The 25,659-nt window shown below is 48.8% G+C and overlaps 1 protein-coding gene across 1 annotated transcript; it reads right to left on the bottom strand.

The window, feature by feature from the left end:
• Window positions 1-391: 391 nt before the first annotated feature.
• On the bottom strand, window positions 392-1,117 carry LOC141027036 (protein FAR1-RELATED SEQUENCE 5-like). Its single transcript, XM_073503954.1, has one exon. It carries the CDS (start codon window positions 1,115-1,117, stop codon window positions 392-394), a length of 726 nt encoding a protein of 241 aa, XP_073360055.1.
• Between the last annotated feature and the right edge of the window lie 24,542 nt (window positions 1,118-25,659).

Raw genomic sequence — 25,659 nt, 5'->3', positions numbered from 1 at the left:
CAATGGCTATTTTCAATTGATCAGCAAGTCAAAAAAGCTGGCAACTGCATTGCATTCTATATGGCACCTACTATCTTCATGCTTGTGCAAATAAGACGGTAACATAATCGACTTACTTGTTAAAAATCTTGTTGGTATATGTCTTGCTCATCTGCCTCTCCATTGGTAAATATGTTAGCAATTTAGGCTGCTTGAGCGCAGTGTTTGCTTCTTGCTGTAGCTCAGATCCAAGTATTTTCTGTTGCAAAGCTGTGTATTGCTTGGCAAACTGCAGCAATGAGTTGCCAGGGCTCACGTACCACTTCAAAACAACATTGAACCCCTCGCTGCGCTGTGTAGTCTGCATAAATGGGAAGAAGCACTGCATGAAGTAGGCCGGCACCCAGTACATTCACTTCTCCCACAGGCTAGTAAGTGTCTCGTTGTCTTGGACTTGATATGTTTCAATCATAGCTGTCCAGCTCTGTTCAAACTCCTCCACCGTCAAGCTGTGGTCCACGCACAACTCGAATGCCTTGTGCAGCTCTAGACGGTCAGCAAAGAATGGTCCTAGCGTCTCCTCAGCCTTCTTAATAATATGCCACCTGCAGTTCCTGTGCACTGCCAACGGAAAGACCTCCTCTATGCCTGCACGCATGCTAAAATCCTGGTCTGTTATTATGTTCATCGGAGCAAGTCCACCCATGCACTCCAATAAGGTTTTGAACAGCCATGTGTACCCGTCTGTATCTTTGTTCCGAACGAGCCCGCAACCGAACTGCAATGACTGATTGTGGTTATTTATTCCTATGAATGGAGCACACGACATCTTGTACATATTAGTGAGATATGTCGCGTCGAACAAAATGCAATCTCGGAAATGTTTGTAGGATCTTCTTGCAGCACCATCCACCCAATACATGTTTCTGACACGGTCCTCATCGTCCAATCTTATCCTGTAGAAGAAATCAGGATCTGCTTTTGCTTTCTCGTCAAAGTAGGTTATCATGTCTTCTATATCAGCCAACCTGCTCTCTCTACGGTACTTTGCCTTTAGGTTTGTGACTTCTGCTGGTATGTAGGGCATGCTACTCAGTCTACCATCTCCGCTGTGGATGTGGGACAGTATTTGGACCATTCTTTATGGACCGACGTTACAATCATGTAGCAATTTTACGAATTTCTTCTCGAGGGGGCTGAATCCTCTGTGGGCGCTCAGAAATATTACCAGGTCAAACTTCTTTATGAGTTCGTGGCTGTGTTCGTCGAAATATTCGGTGACCACCCACTGTGCTCCATCTGTGTTTAGCTTACACCGGATAGGGCATTCCGTCTTGACAATGATACCTCTCTTTCGTTCCGGCACGACAGGCGCAACACCTTTACCCTTCTTGTTCCTTCGTGCCTTGTAGCACCTTATCTCACCTCTGCTATACTCGTTAGTTTTTTTAATCTTCCTATGGTATTCGGTGTTCACCACAAACCCATGGAACATTGCATATCTCTGGTAGAATTCCTTGGCATCTTCAAACGAATCAAATCTCTGCCCAACATATGGTGGCTGAGGTACCATGATTTCTGATTGCCCATCTTCTTCATCCCCTTGTGCTTCGTCATTAGTTTCATCATTCACTTCAGTATCGGCGGCTGTTTCATATGCTTGAGTGTTGCTTGTGCTGGTGTGCAAAGGTGTGCTTGTCGGCATTGCTGGAAGGATTGCCATTTCCGACACTGGTTCTGCATTGTTTGTGGCAGGATTGTTGACTGGCCGGTGGAATGCTTCTTCAGTGTGCTCAGAGGTTCCCGCAGTCGATGTCCCCGCACCGCTATTGATTGTAGTTGAAGGTCCTGCAAAAAAAATAGGTGCGTGCGTAAGCATTGCTTCAATGGCAGGTTTATCGTAACAGAATATAGCAACTGCATCTGATTTGTCTTGACATCATTCATACAGCAAGTCATGGCATCTGCATGTGGCCATGCATGGCAACTGCAGTTTTTCAGTCATGGCAACTACAGTCCAACAAACTTGGCAGTTACTATTGCCAAGGCATGGCAACCAACATCTTTAGCATCAAAACTTGGATTCTAGGTACGAGCTCACTAGGCAAATGGAATCAATCACGAATGTTGCACACAGGCATACAACAATTGAAAAATCCTGAAGACAATAGATGACTATTTGCACGCGTCCACTTGGTAGCATTTTTGTTGTTTTTCCGCCACTACCGTTACAAATGCACTTTCCCCCCATGCTTTTCCACGAAAGCAAATGCACTACTGCTTTTCTGGTTCACTTTTTTTACCTTGTTGTGCCGCATGTGCTAATCGTATCTGGTTTGTCATTCCAATTTGCTATGCTCTATCTGCAATAGTGTTGGCCTGCAATTGTGAAGCTTGCCATGAGACGTTTGCCGATGTGGTTCCACCATAACAACCTGCGATCATTTAGCAGTTGGCCAATGCATGGCAACTGTAGTTTGTACAACATGGCACATGTAGTGGTTCAACCATGCCACACAGATTTGTTCACACTTGTCATCCACAGTTGTTTAGACATTGCAATCACATTTGATTAGACATGGCAACTGCAACTGATTTGCCATGGCAACTGCAGTTGTCCAGGCATGGCAACTGCAGCTGTCCAGGCATGGCAACTGCGTTTTGTCAAGTCACCACGAAAACCCCAATGTCACCTATATGTTCCTTCTCCTAATTCACTGTCCACAAATTCACTTCATACGACTCAGCTGTGTACGACGTTGATGGCAGGTACATGGTTGCCGCCTGTTGCCACGTGCTGCATGAAGGTCCTGCGTTTTTCCATATAACTCGTAAGTCTTTGCCATCCTTGCAAGTTTAATTTCATGGCCACACCAATATGTTTCTTTTTCGTATGCGTTACCTTGATTTGCCATATTGGCTACTTGAAGTTGGTCGTCCGTACATCTGTCAGTGTTAGCGCCCTGTGCCTGAACTTGCCATGGTATCCTCGTGTCTGTGGTTGGGTCATAATGTCAGGACCGGTTTTTTGGGATATTAATTTCCCAGAAAATGGCCCTTGTGCTCACCAGCCCCAGGATTACTGTTAGCTTATGAGGCACCAACTTGATACAAAAATTCCAAGCAAAGTACAAAATATGTAGTACAAGACCATTATGGCCTATGAGTACAACAATTGGTTTCTAGTGGTTGATGGCGGAAGCGGTTCGTGGTTCATCTGCGTCTATGGGACTCCATTTCCCACAGGAACAACTGACCAGGATAACTCCTATCTTCGCGAGGCTGCTATCATCATTGCGTAGGTTCCGGGGCTGTCATCGCAACGCTCCTCTCCATGCGAGAAATCTGGCCAAGACAATAGCCAGGGACAAGCCAGTGAGTACTTTTGAATGTACTCGCAAACATTATGAGCACGGGTATAATATAACAAATGATAATCATGCTCTGAAATATTCTATGGTCACAATGTCAGTCACGAAATAAACAAAATCCATGATGCACGCATGCAGGTTGTTCATATAAAACATGAATATGCAATCCGAGAATAGAAATAAAAATGCACCAATCGGGTGTCTGAAGCGACGCCTCGAAAGGACAACAAGCATGCCACAGTCGGGCGTCTGAGTGACACCACATAAAGGGCTTATAAAGTAAACAATTAACAAGCATGCCACAGTCGGGCGTCCGAGCGACACCACATAAAGGGCTTATAAAGTAAACAATTAACAAGCATGCCACAGTCGGGCGTCTGAGCGACACCACATAAAGGGCTTATAAAGTAAACAATTAACAAGCATGCCACAGTCGGGCGTCTGAGCGACACCACATAAAGGGCTTATAAAGTAAACAAATAACAAGCATGCCACAGTCGGGCGTCTGAGCGACACCACATAAAGGGCTTATAAAGGAAAATAATCACAATGAATATCCAGGAGGTAGAACCGTCCCAGGGATACTCAATAATTCAAGTAATAAAAAGGGTTAGTCCAATATAATAATAATCACAATCATCATAAGTCACAAGGCATGATCCATGTTCCGGTTTAGTAGTTTCTCCTCCGAAGACTGATACTAAGACCGACACTAGACCCATCTCAGACTGTAGTCCTTACCCATGGACACGGCTATTCGAATAGGTTTAACCTCTGCAGAGGGTGTACTCTTTACCCACGAGTAACGGATTTATTTAGTCCATCGGGACTAATTCCGTCTACGGTCTTTTAATTGAGAACACACCTGACCGCACACACCAGCCTAACTTACCGGTGTCTGGAATCACCCACGACACCTGTCAAGCAAAACTCTAAGTGGGAAGGCTACAACCTCAATTAGCATGGGATCACAAAATTTATAACGCGCGCAAACTAGGGAAGCCACTCCCCTCGGCTACAACCGGAAACACCCATGCCCCCGGACCAGGTGGCATGCCTACCGGAGGCCTCCGGTATCTTCCACCATGGCCTCTCTGTACGGTGTGTGCTAGGAAGGGGTTGACAACTTACTGAACCGTACCCTACCTGCGGCAGGGACAAGTGGTAGCATGAAACAAGTATGGGGGTTACTGGAACAAGACTCGATCTACGGCCGACTCAGGAGGTCCAAGTATTCCCTGTATGATTAGCACAACAAATATATTTCCATTAACAGATAAAGTCACCACTCCTCATACCTCATCATGCCATACCGGACACACTCGTCTCGACGAGGAACTAGGGACAAGCTCGTGTCTACCAAAGACAGAGACTTTCCCGGCTTCCTTCCGGTATGCATGAAAAGCATACGAGGATGATTACTATCACAAGCATATCCATTTCTAACAGCAAAGAATCTTCATTATGCACTCATGCGTATGATTGTATCGTCACGTAAAATAACGAATGCTCCATGTCAAGGTGGTGTTGTAACCGTATCAAACAACACACAAAAATATTATGCTAGGGTTCAGAATGCTTGCTTTCAAGAGTATGCAAGGGGGTACACTTTTTGAAAGTTGCTTCCTTCTTCAAAAATCCTATTTTTGAAAATATTCAAATTAACACATAATTTAAAAACAGCACAAAAATTTGTCCTAGATATTTTTGAAATAAATCTTAAAATAAACTAGGTGGAATTTGAGAGAGGTAGGAAAAAGAATTAATTCATTTGGAGTTTTATTTAAAAAGATATAGCCAGTCAAAGTTTAGTCAACGTTCTGTTTTAATAAAACCAGAAAAAGGAAAACACATCGGTTAAGAATACGTTTCCAGAGAAGGGGAGACGTACCTACCAGAAATACGCTTCCACCAGAGGGAAGACGTATCAGCCGGGTTGCGCCACTAGCGGATTGGGCTGGCTCACCGACAGGTGGTCCCCACCTGTCGTGTTCGTCTTCTTCCCTCCGCGCGCGGCTGTGCCAGAGACAGAGGCGAGCTTCGGCGATGATTGCCGACGACAAAGGGCACCAAACGATGCGCTCTGGATATGCACGTGCTCGGGGGAAGATGGCGCATCCATTGGTGGAGGTTAGGGGAGCGGCGGAGCTCGGGGGCGAGTAGCCCTTCCTTCATGGCGGAGGGGAAGCTTCGGGAGGGGACGAAGCTTTGCACACCTCGACTCCCAGGCAAAATTAAATGCTGGAAAGGATCCTAGGGGTCATGGTGGAGCTAATGGTGGTGATAGGGCGAAGGGAGGGGCTCTGGTGGTGTCGGAATAGACAGAAGGGCGGCGGCGAGCGTCTCGGCCGGAGGTGAAGGAGATGGCCTCTTCCGGTCAATCCGTGGCTTTGGGTAGCTCTAAGGGAGGATTGGAGTACTGCTCGATGTCGAGGGGAGTCGGAGAAGGGCCTATATATAGGCGGCGACGTCGGTCCCGTGGCTGCGGATAAGCTCGCCGTCGAACCGCCGTTCTATTGCTGGCAGGGTGACGTGGTGGAGGCTAGCGGGTTGGGCAGGGCGAGCGGATGAGGATGGACTGTTCTAAGGGGCAGCTGGCGCGCTGGAGTGGCTCAGGTGGCGCCGTCCATGGCAGAGGCTGTCGGAGCATCGGTTGCGGCTTGCGGTGGTGGCGCTGTGGAGCTCCAGGAGCGGCTCTGCGGCGAGGGAGGAGTCGGGCGTGTTGGTGGTGAGTGGCCAAGGGTCAGCACTAGCGCGGGGAGGGCGGCAGTTAGACGTGGCGGCTCGGTGCGCGCGCGTGCAAAACGTGCGCTTTGGGCGCGCCCAGAGCACGCACGCCAGGCGTTCGGCAAAATGCCAAGGCATGCCAGGAGGCTTGGGTGGAGCTGGGGTTTAACAGTTCTAGGTTAGAGTAATCTAGGGACTTAGTGGACATGTTGGTTTGGTCAGGGGATCAAGATCACAATGCAAATATGAAACTATGCCAAATCTGTTCCTTGCATTCAAGGTGTTTGACAGAATGCCAAGGGCATCTAGGCAACTCTTGGGGTGGCCAAAAACTCCAGATCATAGTCTCTTTGGATGTAGGTGGTGGTGGCAAGGTTAGTTTGGCAAAACTAGAAACTAGTTAGTGCAAGTTTTTGAGAAAACCAATTCTGGGCAGAAACTAAAAGCTATCATTCCATGGACCAAAATTACTCCAATGGGTCCACTCTCCTGGACTTAAGGGTTTTGTAGGGAGGACTATAAGCAGGAAAAAGAATCATGGGCAACAGAGCAAAATAAAATGGGGTTGCAGTAGAAAGTGCCAAACTGGACCAGAGAGCAAAAGAGGATGATTTGCTCAAATTTTTCAAAGAACATTAGTGGGTTTTTGCACAAAGATGAATAATATACTACTACTGACCTCCCCAAATTTTGGTGGAAGTTTTAAAAGAATATTTAAATAGGTTGTAGTGCAAAAGTGCAAACGGGACCAGATTTGAAAACTTGGGGAAAAGCTCAAAATCTCCAAACGACTAAATGGTATTTTTGCACAAAAGTGATCTAGGAACATCACATGTCATCCCCAAATTTTGGTGGGATTTTTAAATGAATTTATCAAAGGGTTGCAGTGCAAATGGGACCCTAAAACTTATGAAAACCCATTTTAGAGAAATAAAGCTCAGGGAAAAAATTAATTATAAATAATCCCACTGATAAAAGAATTGTTTTATTTGAGAGGGTAAACAAGTCCAATAATAATTGGAAAGTTTTCACTTGGGGTGAAAACTCCACAACTTAGAAGAAAAGAGAGATTCTGAGATAAAAAATAAATCCAGAAAAATAAAAATTCAATTTCCTGGCAAAATTTTAATAAACAAAACATGATTAAATTTTTGGGGTGTTACACATAAGAACCTGCTGTCGTGGTTCTAAGTCTGACAGTAGAATAGGGGGTAGGAATGTAGAGGCAAGATCTCAGCTATGGAGAAGTTATACGCACGATTTTTACGAGTTCAGGCCCTTCTCGGAGGAAGTAACAGCCCTACGTCTCAGTGCCCGGAGGCGGTCGACTGGATTACACAGGGTTTAAGGTACATTAAGACAAGGCGTTACTGGTAACGCTAGTAATAAAGTGTTATAAATGGCTATTAAGTCTAGGAGTTATTGCCCGACCGTTGCTGTGTAGAGTGACTTTAGTCTTCTGTCCGTCGAGTGTTTCTTGTTACGGTCGAGTGACCTTGATTCTTTCGAGTGGAAATGTTTTTGGTCGAGTGGATGATGGTACCCCTCGAATGCTTCTGGCTTTGGAGTGATGTCCTTGGGGAGGGTATTTAGGTCAGGCCTGTGACCCTACCCCTAGGTACATGTCCTCATCATTAGCTCCCGAATGGATCATGGTTTGAGTGGAGAAGGAGTTGAAAATACTTCCGATTCATTTTTCGCGCTTTGGGTGTGTCTTGTTTTGGATGAACGAACTGAGGTGATGACACCAACTTCTTTTTCAGTCGCCTTGATCCATTCCTGGTTTTGTCGAGTGAACTTTTGCTGGAAGAGGTCCGAGTGCTAAATGTGGAGGAGATCTTCCGTCTGACAAGTTGTTCTGCTGCCCGCGGATCTCGCGGGATTCGAATTTTGGGAAGCGCGCGGGGCGGAGGAGGCCGCAGTAATCGGGCTGTATAAGGCAAGGCCGCCTCGATTCCCGTGCCGCCTTTTTTGCCACGTATCGCGCGCGCGACTGTTGCGGGATTTGATAAGATCGCTCGGGCCTACATGTCAGTCACTCGGAAGCCACTCCATATAAGGCGCCGGACCGGGGTTTTTGAACAGTGTGTCCTCATTCTTCTTCTCCCTTCTCAGTTTTCCCCACTGCGCCTGCTCTCGCTCCAGCGCCGCCGCTCCGTTCGAGCTCCGTCCACGGCGATGGGGAAAGAAAAGACGGTGGCTCTGGAGCGCGCGAAGAAGGCGACGACAAAGGCGAAGGGGAAAAAGTCCAGCCGGGGCGGATCCTCGTCGCTGTCCGGTTTGCCGCACGGCTGGATCCAGGGCGACTGGATCCAGTCGACGATCCGCCAGGACGACCTCAACGATCTGGCGGAGGAGGGGCTGATTCCTCACTGATCGGCGCGGCTCCCGGAGGATGAGACCGAACCCCGACCGCGGGAGGGTGAGTGCGTCCTCCTCGCCACTCACATCGACCGTGGATTTTCTTTGCCTCCGCATCCTTTTTTCCGAGCTTTCTTGAATTTCTTTGGAGCACAACTTCACCACTTTTCCCCCAACACCATCGTGTATCTTGCTGCTTTCGTGTCTCTGTGCGAAAATTTCTTGGGTTGTCGAACACACTGGGGTCTCTTCAAGCACATTTTCACGTGTCGCTCCCAGTCGGTCAAAAAGGCCAACCCGAGTGACGAGAGGACCCAAGTGATCCAGATGTGTGGGGGTCTTGGGATTCAGATGAGGGGTAAGAGCTCTTTCCCAGCCATAATTCTTCCTGAGTCGGTCCGAGGGTGGCAGTCGACCTGGTTTTACTGTAAAGACCAGCCGACTCCAGGTCAGTCGACTGGACTTCCTCCTTTTTCTATGGCTCGCATAGGGAAGCCCTCCGCCTTGAAAGTGACTCCAGGGGAGAAAGCGGAGGTGAAAGTGCTGGTTGAGCGAGTGGTCCATCTCATCCGTGAGGGTGTAACTGGAATGGATCTGCTGTAAGTCTTCCTCAGACGATGCATTCAGCCACTTCAAGCCCGCGACCATCCGATGTGGATGTACTCGGGCATTGAAGATTCCACTCGGGTGCACCCAGAGGAAGTCGATGAGGATACAGTGGATAAGTGGTTGAGAAGTATCACTGGCAACAAGGATAACCCCAGAGGAGCTAGAAGAATCCCTCCACTTGACCAATCCTATGAACCAGACAAGGTCCGATTCTGAATTACCGAGTGTCATCTTGATTTAACATGCAACTGTTTATGCTTCACCGACTGACTTTGTCTTGCTTGTTTTCTTCTAGGCCCTTACTGAAATGTATTCGATGCCCAACGGAGAGCAGGAGCAGGACCCGGAGGGGGAGGCAAGCGGAGGTGAAAGCGGCGAGTGGCATTTCGACGGAGAGGGAGACGAGGAGAGCGACGACCCGAGTGATGAAGACGAGGTCGACTCTCCTCCCCGCAGGGAAAGGCGATCCAAACTTACTCACGACCCGGCGAGCGCCCGTGACAAGGCGACCGTTCAAACCGGGCAGTCGTCAAAACATCCTCGGACGTCCTCTCCGGCACCAACTGAAAAGGCTCCAAAGTAGTCCAAGGTTGTAGTGCAGAAGACTCGGAAGGCGCTGCCGAGAATCAAAATTGACGTTCCTGTTGCTTCTGCGTGAGTGTTCTTCTTTCGTTTTTACTCGACGTTCTGTGCTGTTTATTTTCCCCTTGGTTTGACCAAATGAATCTTGAAACTGGCGGTGCCGCTACCTCCAGGACCTCTGCTTATAAAAACGAGGATGAGGAAATGGAAGATGCGGTCACCTCCAATCCGGATACAATCTTCGTGATTTTGTCTTCGCTTTGTCGATTGAACTGTGATATATCCAATCGGGTGATGAAATTTTGGCGACTGATCTTTTTATAGCTCTCAACGTCATTGACCTCCCCGATGACGATGAGGACGAGCCACAGAGGCCCTTGGGGAGAAGAAACAGGAAAACGTCCGCTGGCAAGACGCTTCAGTCGACGCCGGTGGCGGAACCGGTAGTTCAGGACGCCGGTGATGCCAATCAGACTTCCATCTCCTTCGCCATACCGCTGTCGAGTGCTCAGCCTTCTGCGTCAGCTGCACAGGCTCCCGCCGATCCACCTTCGCTTTTTGCTACACATCACGTCCCAGAGGACCAAGTGGGTGCTGCCAAAGAGGCTATACGCCAGGCGGGCATTATGATGGAGAAGATGAAGATGGTGCGGGAAGCCAGCCAAGCTGCTTATGATGCCAGCTCTGCTCTCCAGAGCAACGTCCAGGTTAGCAGATTGCCTACTGACTCTTTTGGCTTGTCCTGTTAGGATATGGCACCTGAAAACTTTCTTTCAAAGAATCTTTTGTTCTGTCTGAGCTTCGCATCTGTACACCCACTGGGTGTTTCGATTTGTCACTGAGAAAATCCGTACTTTGAGCTGAATTCGATGTTGTCGTCGATTGAATTTTTGAACCGGTGGGGGCACGCTGCGTGCACCCACTGGGTGTAGTTCCCGAGACTATGGTGGACTGCGGGCAGTCGATTGTAGTCTTGGAATTTGAATTTCTTCACTCGGTCTGGTCGGGCCATGTCGAGTGGAACTTTGAACCAGTGGGGGCACGCTGAGTGCACCCACTGGGTGTAGTCCTCGAGACCGTGGTCGAGTGCTGGCAGTCGACTATGGTCTGAAGACTCTGTTTGTTGCTTCCTCTCTTTTTTTGGCACTCGTGCTGGACAGGCCTTGTCGAGTGTAAACTGAACCAGTGGGGGCACGCTAAGTGCACCCACTGGGTGTAATCCCCGAGACTACTGTTGGATGTTTGATTCAGCAGTAGTCTTAGAATTTGTTGGCTTTATCCTTTTATCTCTCCGAAATAATCAATCTTTTCACCTGTCGACTGACCTGTTCTTTGGTTGCAGAAATCTTGTGATCTTGGAGCTCGTTTTGCTGACCTGGAGAAGCAGCAGATTCAACTTAACCTCGACCTAGAGCTGGCCAAGACAGAACTTCAGAAAGCCAAGGATGACGCTGCTGGTAAGGAAGACCTGTCGACTGAGTTATCCCTGAACCGGATTTCATTCTGCTTTTTCTGAATCAAGCATTATTTCCTTCAGAGAAACTGAACCAAGCTCCGGCGAAAAAGGATCAAGATCTGGCGGCCACGCAGAAAAAAGCTGATGAGAAAACCGCGCTCGTTGAACAGAAGTTGGCTTCAGTCGGCAAATTGGAGGAAGAAAACTCCAAGCTGAAAACTGCCCTTAACGAAGCCAATAAGGAAGCGACTCGCCTGAAGAAGGACAAGGAAAATCTGAACGAGAAGATGGAAGGTATTGCCCACAGGAGGAACGATTTGGAGAGTTATCTGGGAAGCCTTGCTAAGAAGTTGTTCGTCATGCTTGAAGGTGTTTTCTTTGATCCGACTGGTTTGTTCTTGTCGACTCGACATATGATCATTGACTCACCCTTGAATTGTGCATGCAGAGTTTTGCCGGGACTTCGAGGAAGAGACCGGACGAATTGAACCAAGCTTGGACCCCATCAACTCTCCAGTGAAGGATGAAGCTGCCATGAATGTGCTCCGACTGGAATCCCGCATCACTAGTGTTGTTGATTATCTCGCCCGACTGAAAGTCGCGATGTCGCGGATTAACACAGCTCTCTGGCCCATGGCAACACTTCAGAATGACCTCGAGTCTATGATGGCTCGGCTCAATGAAGTTCCCAGTCGAATTCAAGAATGGAAGAAGTCTACTTCCCGGTGCGGCGCTGATGTGGCTCTATCTCTGGTTCATGTCGACTGTCGAGAAGCTCGGGAAGATAAGCTAGCGGCGATTCCATTCCTTCATGGAGACTTTCATTGCTGCCGCCACTCGGATTGCTGACGGGATCGACCTGGATGAATTCGACGAGCCTGCCAGCCCTCCTCCTGCGGAGTGAACAAACTTTTATGCCCTGCCTTAAATTTGCCTCGGAATGCCGAGTGATTTTGTAATCGTTAAACTCCTTCGGGCTGAATGCCCGAGTACTTTGATCCGTGGTCTTGAACTTTAGGATTTATCTGAACTTGATTTATCTCTGAATATGCTTGCATTTGCCTTCGAGTGGAATTTGTTCTCCACATGGAATAATCTTTGTGTTTGAGATGCAGCTCTGAGGTGGATACTCCAGTCGACTTGCACCTCGTTGTTGTTGCAGATAAGGGTGGAGCACACGTTGTACTTGTGACGCAGCTCCGAAGGAGAAGGTTGCAGTCGACCTGCACCTCGTCGTCCTTTCGGATAGGGATGGAGCGTACGTTCTACTTGTGACGTAGCTCCGAAGTAGAAGGTTGCAGTCGACCTGCACCTCGTCGTCCTTGCGGATAGGGATGGAGCATACGTTGTACTTGTGACGCAGCTCCGAAGGAGAAGGTTTCAGTCGACCTGCACCTCGTCGGCCTTGCGGATAGGGATGGAGCGTACGTTGTACTTGTGACGCAGCTCCGAAGGAGAAGGTTTCAGTCGACCTGCACCTCATCGTCCTTGCGGATAGGGATGGGTTTCGAACTTAGGCGAGTACTGGACTACAGCTAAGCCCCCGAGTGGGAGGGTTTCCCATCACTCGATAGGATTTGTCAAACTTAGGCGAGTACTGGACTGCAACTAAGCCCCCGAGTGGGAGGGTTGCTCACCACTCCGTAGGATTTTTCAAACTTACGCGAGTACTGGACTGCAGCTAAGCCCCCGAGTGGGAGGGTTGCTCATCACTCGGTAGGATTTTTCAAACTTAGGCGAGTACTGGACTGCAGCTAAGCCCCCGAGTGGGAGGGTTGTTCACCACTCGGTAGGGTTTTTCAAACTTAGGCGAGTACTGGACTGCAGCTAAGCCCCCGAGTGGGAGGGTTGCTCACCACTCGGTAGGATTTTTCAAACTTAGGCGAGTACTGGACTGCAGCTAAGCCCCCGAGTGGGAGGGTTGCTCACCACTCGGTAGGATTTTTCAAACTTAGGTGAAACGGATTCGCGGCTAAGCCCCCGAGTGGTTGCTCACCACTCGGTAGGATTTTTCAAACTTAGGCGAGTACTGGACTACAGCTAAGCCCCCGAGTGGGAGGGTTGCTCACCACTCGGTAGGATTTTTCAAACTTAGGCGAGTACTGGACTGCAGCTAAGCCCCCGAGCGAGAGGCTTGCTTACCACTCGGTAGGATTTTTCAAACTTAGGCGAAATGGATTCGCGGCTAAGCCCCCAAGTGAGAGGCTTGCTCACCACTCGGTAGGATTTTTCAAACTTAGGCGAAACGGATTCGCGGCAAAGTCACCCACTGGGGGATTTCAGACGCAAACAAAAGCAACAACAATCATTTAAGAAGACCGTAAAGCTCTTGTCTTTGATAAACAAACTACAAAGGTATTTCTTATTACATCTCATCCGAATGAGTATTTAAGTATAAAAGGGGCGGAGCAGCTCCGCATTCCAAGCCCGTGGCTCGTCTTTCTGATGCTCGACATTGTAAAGATGGTATGCTCCATTGTGGAGAACTCTGGTGACAATGAAGGGACCTTCCCAAGCCGGGGCGAGCTTGTGTGGTTTCTGCTGATCCACTCGAAGAACCAAGTCTCCCTCTTGAAAGGCTCGGCCCCTCACGTTTCTGGCGTGGAATCGACGCAAGTCTTGCTGATAAATGGTCGACCGGATTAAGGCCATCTCTCTTTCCTCCTCTAGGAGATCGACTGCGTCCTGCCGGGCCTATTCTGCTTCATCTTCAGAGAAGAGCTCGACTCGTGGTGCATTGTGAAGCAAGTCACTCGGTAGAACAGCTTCAGCTCCATAGACCAAGAAGAATGGAGTTCGGCCAGTCGACCGATTGGGAGTTGTCCTCAATCCCCAAAGAACTGATGGAAGTTCATCGACCCAGGCGCCTGCTGCGTGCTTGAGATCACACATCAGTCGGGGTTTCAGTCCTTTGAGAATCAAGCCATTTGCTCTTTCTGCTTGTCCATTCGACTGGGGGTGGGCGACTGAAGCATAGTTGACTCGTGTGCCTTGGGAAGCACAGAAGGCTCTGAACTCATCAGAATAGAAGTTCGACCCGTTGTCAGTGATGATGCTGTGCGGAACTCCATATCTGAATGTCAATTCTCTAATGAAGCTGACGGCAGTACTGGCTTCAAGATTCTTGATAGGCTTGGCTTCAATCCATTTGGTAAACTTGTCGACTGCTACAAGCACATGAGTGAAGCCGCTCCTACCAGTCCTCAGGGGTCCAACCATATCCAATCCACAAACAGCAAAGGGCCAGACGAGTGGAATGGTCTTCAGGGCTGACGCAGGCTTGTGGGACATATTGGAGTAAAACTGGCAGCCTTCACATTTGTCGACTATATCTTTCGCCATTTCATTTGCTCGTGGCCAATAAAATCCAGCTCGGTATGCTTTGGCCACAATGGTCCGAGAGGACGCATGGTGGCCACAGGTCCCCGAGTGGATGTCGTTGAGGATCACTCGACCTTCTTCTGGTGTTATGCATTTCTGGCTGACTCCGGTTACGCTTTCCCTGAACAGTTGTCCTCTTATCATAGTAAAGGCTTTGGATCGACGGACGATCTGTCGAGCCTCTTCTTCATCCTCTGGGAGTTCCTTCCTAAGGATATACGCAATGTATGGCACTGTCCAGTTGGGAGTGATGACCAAAACCTCCATGATCAGGTCGACCACGGCTGGGACTTCGACTTCAGTCGGATCTGTGGCACTCTTAGGCTGCGGGGGCTCTTCAGTGAAAGGATCTTCTTGAACTGAAGGTGTATGAATGTGTTCCAAAAACACGTTGCTGGGAATGGCTTCCCTCTTGGAACCTATCTTTGCCAAATCATCGGCTGCTTGATTTTTCAGTCGGGGTATATGATGGAGCTCTGACCCCTCAAACTTCTTTTCCAACTTCCTCACCGCATTGCAGTAACCAGTCATAGCTGGGCTTCTGACGTTCCACTCCTTCATCACTTGATTGACTACCAAATCTGAGTCGCCGTAGACCATGAGGCGATGGACGCCGAGTGAGATGGTCATACGTAACCCATATAAGAGTGCTTCATATTCCTCTTTGTTATTGGAGGAATCAAAGTGAATCTAGAGAACATATCTAAGCTTGTCTCCTCGAGGGGATACTAGTACCACCCCAGCACCGGAACCATTCAGCATCTTGGAGCCATCAAAGAACATGGTCCAGTGCTTCGAGTGGACTTGAGTCGGCAGTCGCTGTTTGATCCACTCGGCGAGGAAATCTGCTATTGCTTGGGACTTGATAGCTTTCTTTGCCTCAAACTTGATATCCAAGGGAAGGAGTTCAATCGCCCACTTTGCCACTCAACCAGTTGCATCTCTGTTGTTCAGAATCTCTGATAATGGAGCGTCGCTGACGACTGTAATGGAGTGGTCAGAGAAATAGTGTGCAACCTTCTTCGTGGTCATATAAATCCCATAAACAAGCTTCTGATAATGTGGATATCTTTGCTTTGATGGAGTCAAAACTTCAGAAACATAATATACTGGGCGCTGAACTTTATAGGCTTTTCCTTCTTCTTCTTGCTCGACCGTAAGTACTGTACCGACGACTTGTCCAGTGGCTACAATGTAAAGCAGTAAAGGCTCTTTGCTGATTGGGGCAGCAAGCACTGACTGGGTGGAAAGCAGGGCTTTGAGCTCTCCAAATGCTGCATCAGCTTCAGGAGTCCACTCGAACTTATCAGACTTCTTCATCAGTCGGTAAAGAGGCAATGCCTTTTCACCGAGGCGAGAAATGAATCGACTTAAGGCGGCCAAACACCTGTAAGCTTCTGGACATCGTGCACTTCGTACAGGGCGTTTCATTTGGAGAATGGAACCAACTTTCTCTGGGTTAGCGTCGATCCCCCGTTTGGAAACGAGGAAGCTGAGTAATTTTCCGCCCGGAACTCCGAATGTGCACTTTGATGGATTAAGCTTGATATCATACCTTCTGAGGTTGGCAAAAGTTTCAGCAAGGTCAGCCAACAGGTCGGAACCTTTACGTGACTTAACCACAATGTCATCCATGTATGCTTCCACATTCCGACTGATTTGAGTGAGTAAACACTTCTGAATCATCCTCATGAATGTGGCTCCAGCGTTCTTCAAGCTGAATGGCATGGTGACATAACAGAAGCACCCAAATGGGGTGATGAAAGCTGTTTTTATCTCATCGGGTCCATACAGTCGGATCTGATGATACCCGGAATAAGCGTCCAAAAAGGACAAGCGCTCACACCCCGCAGTCGAGTCAACTATTTGGTCGATGCGGGGGAGAGGAAAGTGATCTTTCGGGCAGGCCCGATTGATATGCTTGAAGTCAATGCACATGCGAAGTGAATCGTCTTTCTTGGGGACCATGACAACATTGGCTAGCCACTCGGAGTGGTAAATCTCTCGGATAAACTCAGCTGCGAGGAGCCGAGCCACTTCTTCACCGATTGCTTTTCTCTTCTGTACGGCGGACCATCGAAGATGTTCTTTGACTGGTTTCACTTTTGGGTCAACTCGCAAACGGTGCTCAGCCAGCCCCCTGGGAACACCCGGCATGTCAGAAGGTTTCCATGCAAAGATGTCCCAGTTCTCACAGCGGAACTGGATGAGCGCTTCTTCCTATTTAGAGTCGAGTGTTGTCGAAATGTGGGTCGGAGCAGCATTGGGATCGGTCAGGTGAATATGAATCGGCTTCGTTTCACCAGACGACTGAAATGCTGAATCCGTGGCAGGCTTCTTAGCTCGCAACAAATCTCTCGGATCTGCATTTTTTTGATACTCCTGCAATTCCACTACTACCATTTGCGCATCAGCGATCTTTGAACCCTTCTGGAAGCACTCTTCTGCCTTCTTCCGATTGCCAGTGATAGTGATCACTCCTTTAGGACCAGGCATCTTCAATTTGAGGTAAACGTAACATGGTCGAGCCATGAAACGTGCATAAGCCGGCCTGCCCAGAATAGCATGATAAGCACTCTGGAAATCCACGACTTCAAACGTCAACTTTTCTTTGCGGTAATTCTTGGAATCACCGAAAACCACATCGAGGGCGATCTGGCTGAGTGACTCAGCCTTCTTGCCAGGAATAACTCCATGGAAACTCATATTGCTTTCACTGAGTCTGGACATCAGAATGCCCATTCCTTTCAAGGTCTCAGCATACAGTATATTCAGGCCACTTCCACCATCCATCAGAACCTTAGTCAACCGAGTGCCTTCGACGACTGGGTCGACCACCAACGCTTGCCTCCCAGGGGTGGCTATGTGTGTTGGGTGATCAGACTGGTCGAATGTAATGGTAGTCTGAGACCACTTCAAATAACTAGGCGTCGCCGGAGCGACCATGTTCACTTCTCTGTTGATGACTTTCAGTCGACTTTTGCTCTCAACATCAGCAAAAATCATCTGAGTGGAATTGACATGGGGGTAACCATCATCGTCCTCTTCCTTATCCTCAACTTTGTCCGATTCTTTCTCCTTCTCTTTGGGCTGTTTCTCTCGGAACTGTTGGATTAGGAGCCGACAGTGTCGAGTGGTATGTTTCGGGTAAATGAGATTACCCTCTTCATCTTTTTTGGTGTGAATGTGGCATGGTAAATCCAACACATCATTTCCATCTTGATCTTTTACTTTCTTGGGGTTCCATGGCCCTTTGAGCTTCCCCTTGAACTTTCCTTGAGTCACGGCTAAGGCTTCTCTGGGAGCAGCTGGCTCGGCTTTGCGCTTCTGCTTCCGACTGGAGTTCCCTCCTCCGGTTTCGTGGGCGACTGTTTTGTGCTTGCCACTCCGGAGCCGATCATCCTCTTCACCATTGGCATACTTGGTGGCAATTTCCATCATTCGACTCAGAGACATATCTCCGGTCTGACCGAACTTCAGATTCAATTCTCGATACTTGACACCTTCTTTGAAGGCACAAACTGCTTGGTGATCAGACACATTCTCCACCGTGTGGTGCAACGTGATCCATCTCTGGATATAACCCCTCAAAGTTTCATTCGACTTCTGCACACAAGATTGTAGCTCTGTTAGCCCTGCTGGCCGTTTGCATGTACCTTCAAATGTTCTGACAAACACTCGGGCAAGCTCTTCCCAGCTATAAATACTGCCAGGTGCTAACTGATTCAACCACGCTCTGGCCGAGCCCTCCAACATCAGAGGAAGGTGCTTCATGGCCACTTCATCATTGCCGCCACCAATTTGCACAGCTACTCGGTAGTCTTCAAGCCAAGTGTCAGGCTTAGACTCACCAGTGAATTTGCTGACTCTAGTCGCCAACCTGAAGTTGGGAGGAATCACTGCTGCTCTGATGGCTCTGCTGAAACACTCGGGACCTGAAACATGCACTCTGTTGCCGGTCGGGTAATCTCTATCGTGGCCATCTCTGTGTGCCCTGTTCCTGTCAACTAGACCTTGAACGAGAATGGATCTCGCGTCAAAGCCCGGCTCCCGGGGGTCGACTGGAATCCTTCGCCCTCCACTGTGAGGGCGTCTGTCATCGTGTTGCCGAGGCGCGTACGACCCACTCCTTGGGGGAGGTGTGGGCGCTCGATGACGATCATACTGCTCACGGTTTCTGTACTGATCCTGTCGATCTCCACGTCCCTCACGCCTTGGAGGCGATCTTGGGCTGTGAGCCGACTGTACTGTGTCTGCCATTACAGATCTGCTATGAATCCTATTCCGAGACTATGACACTACTGTGTTCTGCTCCCCCGCCGCCGGAGCAAAGCCCGGATCTGCATCAAACCTCTACCAGCCTCCGACTGGGAAGGCTGAATCGACTCTACTATTCGGGCAGCAGCTGTGAGATTCTGGATCAGAGTTCGATATATCTGGGTTGGAGGCGGAAAAAGTTGTCGTCGACTGGACTCTGGAACTCGCTGCCGAGCACGCTCGTCGAGTGCGTGCTGGAGGTTCTCCAGTCGAGTGCACTCAGCCAAATTGGCCAGGCGCGCCTCCTCCAAGGCCCAGGCCTCGGGGGTTTCTCCAACGATAGGAGTGTGAAGTGCATCCATGTTACGGTGGCGAAGCTCTTCTCTCTGCTGCGAAGAGAGGGGCTGGGGGCGGTACTCCTTGTGGACACGCGACGGATCGCCTCCGCCATCACCACCGTCTTCGCGGGGGAAGCCAGGAGGACTGCGCGGTCCGTTGACCATCAGGACTTCCGCCGCGGGGTCACTGCTGTCGCACTCGGATGCAGTCTCAACGGAGCCAGTTGACAGGTCAAACATGCCGTAGAGGGTTTCGTCGGGCTCGATTGCCGCGACTTGGGGGGTGGCCGACTGGCGAGCCACCGCGTGCCTCACCCACCGCTGGAGCCTCGACCGATCGGAACGCTTGCGCCGGCAGGTAGCAGGGAGTGAAGACGCCACAGGGGTCGACTGATACTGGGTCGACGGCTGCCGCAGAAGGACGCCGCGGACGCACGCGTGAAAGTGCGTTGCCCCGCGGACGGGGAGCACCTCGACGTCGAGTGGAGCCTCTTGGAGCCGAGCGGAGTCGTCGGCGACGAACACGAGCGCGCCGAGACGGATCTCACGGCCCTCGGCCAATCCTCCGCCTGAAACCATGCTGATGGGGATCGAAAAAATTGCAACTTCTCCAATAAGTCGCTAAGACACCTGCCCCACGGTGGGCGCCAACTATCGTGGTTCTAAGTCTGACAGTAGAATAGGGGGTAGGAATGTAGAGGCAATATCTTAGCTATGGAGAAGTTGTACGCACGAGTTTTACGAGTTCATGCCCTTCTCGGAGGAAGTAACAGCCCTACGTCTCGGTGCCCGGAGGCGGTCGACTGGATTATATGCGTGTGTGTTACAGGGGGTGCGAACCCTTGTTACTGAGGAGGGGGTGGCTTATATAGAGTTCGCTAGACCCCTCCGGCCCTCAATTACACAGGGTTTAAGGTACATTAAGACAGGGCATTACTGGTAACGCTAGTAATAAAGTGTTATAAATGGCTATTAAGTCTAGGAGTTAATGCCCGACCGTTGCTGTGTAGAGTGACTTTAGGTCTTCTGTCCGTCGAGTGTTTCTTGTTACGGTCGAGTGACCTTGATTCTTCCGAGTGGAAATGTTTCTGGTCGAGTGGATGATGGTACCCCTCGAATGCTTCTGGCTTTGGAGTGATGTCCTTGGGGAGGGTATTTAGGTCAGGCCTGTGACCCTACCCTAGGTACATGTCCTCATCACCTGCGCAAAATGACATTGTAGGACATAAGTAGAATGCCATCTTCCTCGTCACAAACATGGCAACTGTCCCTTTTTTTGATCATGCATCGTACCGATGCTCGCGTACTACTCTAGTAGTGGCAGCAACGGCCCTGCGGAAATGAGTTGATTGTACTTTTCTGCATCCCAAGGGGGCGTTTTTGGCCTTTGAGAAAACCAAGGATCAATGCCGTCTTCATGATTCATATTTCCGCTTTTTCTCCCACTGTGTTTTCAGTCACTGTATGAACAAGAACACATCAATATCCGCAAAATGCATTCTTGCTGTTTGCACATACAAGAAAACACGACAATCTTATCACATTTCTTACATAGACAACCAACACATCCTGGCAAGTAGGACATGCACATTCATTCTCTTTTCTAAAATCTGTATGCCAACTATCATTTTGAACCGATGGCAACAGCCAACATAATATGATGGCAAGTAACAACAGATACAGGTGGCAATTATTTCCTCCCTCCCTATGCACCACCCAAATTCCTCCTTTCTTCCCATATTTTTAGTGATTCCGACGCATCCTTCTGTAGCAACTACTCGCACCAAATCAACCCAGAAGCTTAGCTCAACTCTAGGATAGAATATGGCAGATCTGGTGTATGTTGGTGGGCAAATGTGAATACACACAAATCCGTGGTGTGTTTGCCATGACAGCGTGGATCTAGTCGCCATCTTCGTGGGCAATCTGCAATTTCAATTTTCTGGACAGAAGAAGGACAAGAAACAAAAGGAGATCAGAGATCGACCTGTTAGCTCGTCGTCGCGCGGGGGGGGGGGGGGTTGGGGGGTAGCGGTGGGGGTGGGGGTGGGGAGGCGTTAGGGATCTGCTCTGGTTGCCATGGCAACTAGAGAAGGAAGACGATGGAGGTAGGGGATCGAGAGGTAGGAGACGAGGGCGGCAGGTCGGATTGGGGTTGGAAGGCAGGCCGGGACGAGGGGGCGCATTAGGTCATGCGGGCAGTGCGGTCGATCGCCCAGACGTGTGGGCGATTGTGCCACACACCGGACGTGCGGGCTGTGGCTGCCTGCGCCCGGACACCGTCGTGCGGGCGGGGTCGTCTCCGTGCCACACAGGGCGTGCGGCACAACCCCACTAGATGCCACACGTGTGTCAGTTATTGATACGTCTCCAACGTATCCATAATTTTTGATTGTTCCATGCTATTATATTATCTGTTTTGGATGTTTAATGGGATTTAATATGCTCTTTTAAATTATTTTTGGGACTAACCCATTAACCGGAGGCCCAATGCCAGTTTCTGTGTTTTTGCCTATTTCAGTGTTTTGCAGAAAAGGAATACCAAACGGAATGAAACCTTCGCGATGATCTTTCTTGGAACAAACGCAATCCAGAAGACTTGGAGTTGAAGTCTGGAATTCCGCGAGGCGGCCACGAGGCAGGAGGGCGAGCCCAGGGGGGTAGGTGCGCCCCCACCCTCGTGGGCCCCACGGAGCTCCACCAACGTACTTCTTCCGCCTATATATACTCTTATACCCTGAAAACATTAGGAGGAGCCACGAAACCACTTTTCCACCGCCGCAACCTTCCGTACCCGTGAGATCCCATCTTGGGGCCTTTTCTGGCGATTTGCCGGAGGGGGATTCGATCACGGAGGGCTTCTACATCAACACCATAGCCTCTCCGATGATATGTGAGTAGTTTACCACAGACCTTCGGGTCCATAGTTATTACCTAGATGGATTCTTCTCTCTCTTTGGTTCTCAATACAAAGTTCTCCTCGATGTTCTTGGAGATCTATTCGATGTAATATTCTTTTGCGGTGTGTTTGCCAAGATCGGATGAATTGTGGATTTATGATCAAGTTTATCTATGAATAATATTTGGTTCTTCTCCGAATTCTTATATGCATGATTTGATATCTTTGCAAGTCTCTTCGAATTATCGGTTTAGTTTGGCCTACTAGATTGATCTTTCTTACAATGGGAGAAGTGCTTAGCTTTGGGTTCAATCTTGTGGTGTCCTTTTCCAGTGACAGTAGGGGCAGCAAGGCACATATTGTATTGTTGCCATCGAGGATAAAAAGATGGGGTTTATATCATATTGCTTGAGTTTATCCCTCTACATCATGTCATCTTGCTTAATGCACTACTGCAGGATGCTGCTAACGTGACACTACGATCAGAGACCCTTTGAGAAACTGTGTGCGATGCAATAATCGCAAACGGCGATGTATGAAAACCGTCAGAAATGATGCAAAACGTTTGCGATGGAGGATGCATCAAACACGGTTCAGATTTTAGTTGCGTGTGCGATGCAGGGCATACGGTTCAGCTCAATTAACTGTTTGTGATGAGGAGGAACAAAAGAAACGGGCAGCCAGATGAAGGTGTGTGCGATGTACAACATATGGTTCACTTGGATGAACTGTTTGTGTTTAGGCAACACAAAAGAAACGGTCAGCAAGATCAAAGGTGTGTGCGATATATGGCATGCGGTTCACTCGGATGAGCTGTTTGTGTTGAGACATGAGAACAGAAACAGTTCAAATGAACACGATGTGTGTGATACGAGGAAAACAGGTCGTGTGTGAAGACCGATAAGAACATAGATGATTACTGCTAACAAGCTGTGTGTGTTGTGAGCAAACGATTGCTGGTATACAATTGTGAGTGATTGATGAAAACATCACCGACGGGTTCCATTGTTTAGTCCGTGTATGATGTGATTTTCTTTGTACGCACACCATCTACGCTCTGTCTATAAAGCATCAACATATATACTTAAAAAGACAGCATTGCATAACCAAATTAAGCATACAATTACATAAGTGACTACACACATAACATTTGCACACACGAAAGTAAGCAATTACATGCATACTAAAGTAGGAGAAACGAGGATCTAATCATCTACTTACTGTTGCGACGATGCTTGCCATTGCTTTGCTTCCGCCTGGATCCCTGGCCGTTTTGGGGAAGGAGGCACTTCCTCATGTCAACGATCCGCCGGTACATGTCGTAGCTCCTGTACGCCTCTTTGGCCGCGTACACGACGTGAGCTTTGTCGAGTTTATCCATCTAGGCCGAGTGCCAGGCACACTTGTCCTTGTTGCACGAATCCTTCATGTCTCTGTAGTAGGGGTCGATGATGGCCTCGGCGAGGTGAACCAGTGAGTCCTTCTCATGCTCCTTGCTGCCCCAGATCTTGTATTGGCCCTGGATGTCGACAAGATTCTGGCAGGCGATGCTCGAACTCTCGAGCGCCTTTACATCGTTGGTGATGTCCACCGTAGCGAACATGTAGTGAGGGCTGTTGACAAACCTGGCGAAACGCTCGCAAGGCCTTGTGGCCAGGCAGTAATGGTAGACGAGGACGTGGTGGCGCACACACATCTATGCGACGGCGACCTTGGGACGAGACCCGGCACGAGCGCGGGTGTACTCGAGGTTGAACCCGACCACCTTGTACTTCTCCTCGGCAAGCAACAACTCCATGATATGGATGGAGTGCTCCACACAGACCGGATCGTTGGTGTACACCACCGAGAGGTCCATGAACCTTCTGTGGGTGTCCACCACGACACGCATGGTGAAGTGCTGCTCGTCGTCGGCAGCCGCTCAGAGCGCCGTTGGAGCCGCGCAGGATACCCTCTAAGAATTTCTCGTGGTGGGTGTGCTTCTTGCAATGGTGGGGCGTGATCGAAAGGTTGAAGAGACATAAGGGTAGGTTAAATGGCCGCTGTAATAAATGGGGTCCGGCCTGCCTGTAATCGTCACGTCTTGTCACAACATTCATAGCGGAGGATTCCAGAATCCAATGCACGCTTGACAACACCGCACCCCAGGCGTGGGCTCGAAGAGGCGCCAGATGTATCGTCGGTGAGCCTGTTCCCGTGCTACCGCGCTGTTTACCACGCAAGCTTCCCGCCCGGCTAGTTTGGCCACACGTCGGCTAGAAGAAGGACAAATCATGGGCGTTTATTGGCAAAAAGCTTTGTAAAAACAAAGTGTGTGGAATGACTTCGGTAATAAGTTTACCCTTGGGTGATGAGGTCAAAGTTACACAGAAGGGAGATGATGGACACTTGAGTGTGATAATTAATTCTGCGCTCTACAGTGCACACGGTGGAAGAAACCAACTGTGTGCAATAATGTCAAAGATCGTAGTCGAGTTAGCTATACAGATCATGTGCTGTGAGATCGACAAGGTAAACTGATTCGAGAATGGTTAATAAAATCTAAGACCATTGCATATTAAGGTCAAAATAGTGCTAGCAATATACGAGTCTCATACGATACTATTTCAACGATTGTACCACAAAATCTCGAAATGTTACAAGGTTCAAATTCCAGAGTTATATTTCTCAAATTCGAAGATTACAAGGTTCAAACTGATATTAGAAACGAAATTCAGCTCATCAGCTGCAAACGCTCGCGCTGGTCCGCTGAACATTGATATCAGAGAGGTTAAAACTAATATCACCGCTTCTAAGTCTGGTTTCGAAACCTCACAATTTTTGCAAAGGGGTCAGCCACTGAGAAGTCATGTATGGGCTTGACACAGTGACTTCCGATTACTCTGTCATATGAAGTTCCAAAATGAAATTCAGCATTTTTGGAGCCTACTCCATTCTTCAAAGAACCTGGCAAAATAAACCATTAATTTTTGGAGCGCTGAGCAACAAACCATTCATTTTTGTGAAATAAATGTAGGGCAAACCTCATTTCCTTCAGCACCCTTGCTCTGACAACAAAGAACCTGGCGAATATAATCTCCGGTAAGGTCCCTCGGTAGTTCTTCAAAGTAATTTCTGAGAGATGCAGATCTAGGCATTCGACGTGATTGTTATATTGTATCACATTATCCACCACTGGGCCTAATCTTATCTGCAAAAGAAGAGAACGTTTTAGTGCCTACATGCAGTTTTGAACATTATGACATGCCTATTTGGTTTGCAGGATTTGTAAAATGCACTAACATGCCATCTTCGATCTGACATGATTAACATGGGCATTTTATTACATTCTAGAAAAATGTAGCCTTCTTCACAAGAGGTTGGAGTGGATGAAAAGTTCCGTAAGAAAACTAGTACAGATGAATCCAAAGGAGAAATGCTTATTGAATGTAACCATATGGATCAAGCAACCAGTATGGGGGGCATGTTTGTACTAAAATCCTCCAAAAGAACCTTCAGAAATCATAGTACATTGTCGTTGTAAACTTGGAAAAAGGTGTCATAAATTGAACTCCCTTATGGTTAACATTTAACAAGAAAGGAACATCACCTTGATATATAGCTTCTCCAGGAACGGAAAGCATCTCAGGAAACTGACAACTTGCTCCAGGTCGGGGCCGATAGATTCTAGTGCCAAGACCTTCACTGTGCGCAGTTTCG

The sequence above is a fragment of the Aegilops tauschii genome, chromosome 7 (genome assembly GCF_002575655.3).
Source record: "Aegilops tauschii subsp. strangulata cultivar AL8/78 chromosome 7, Aet v6.0, whole genome shotgun sequence".
NCBI classification, from domain to species: Eukaryota; Viridiplantae; Streptophyta; class Magnoliopsida; order Poales; family Poaceae; genus Aegilops; species Aegilops tauschii.
The sequence above is the reverse complement of the archived record's forward strand: the minus strand, read 5'-3'. Positions and strand labels throughout refer to the sequence as shown.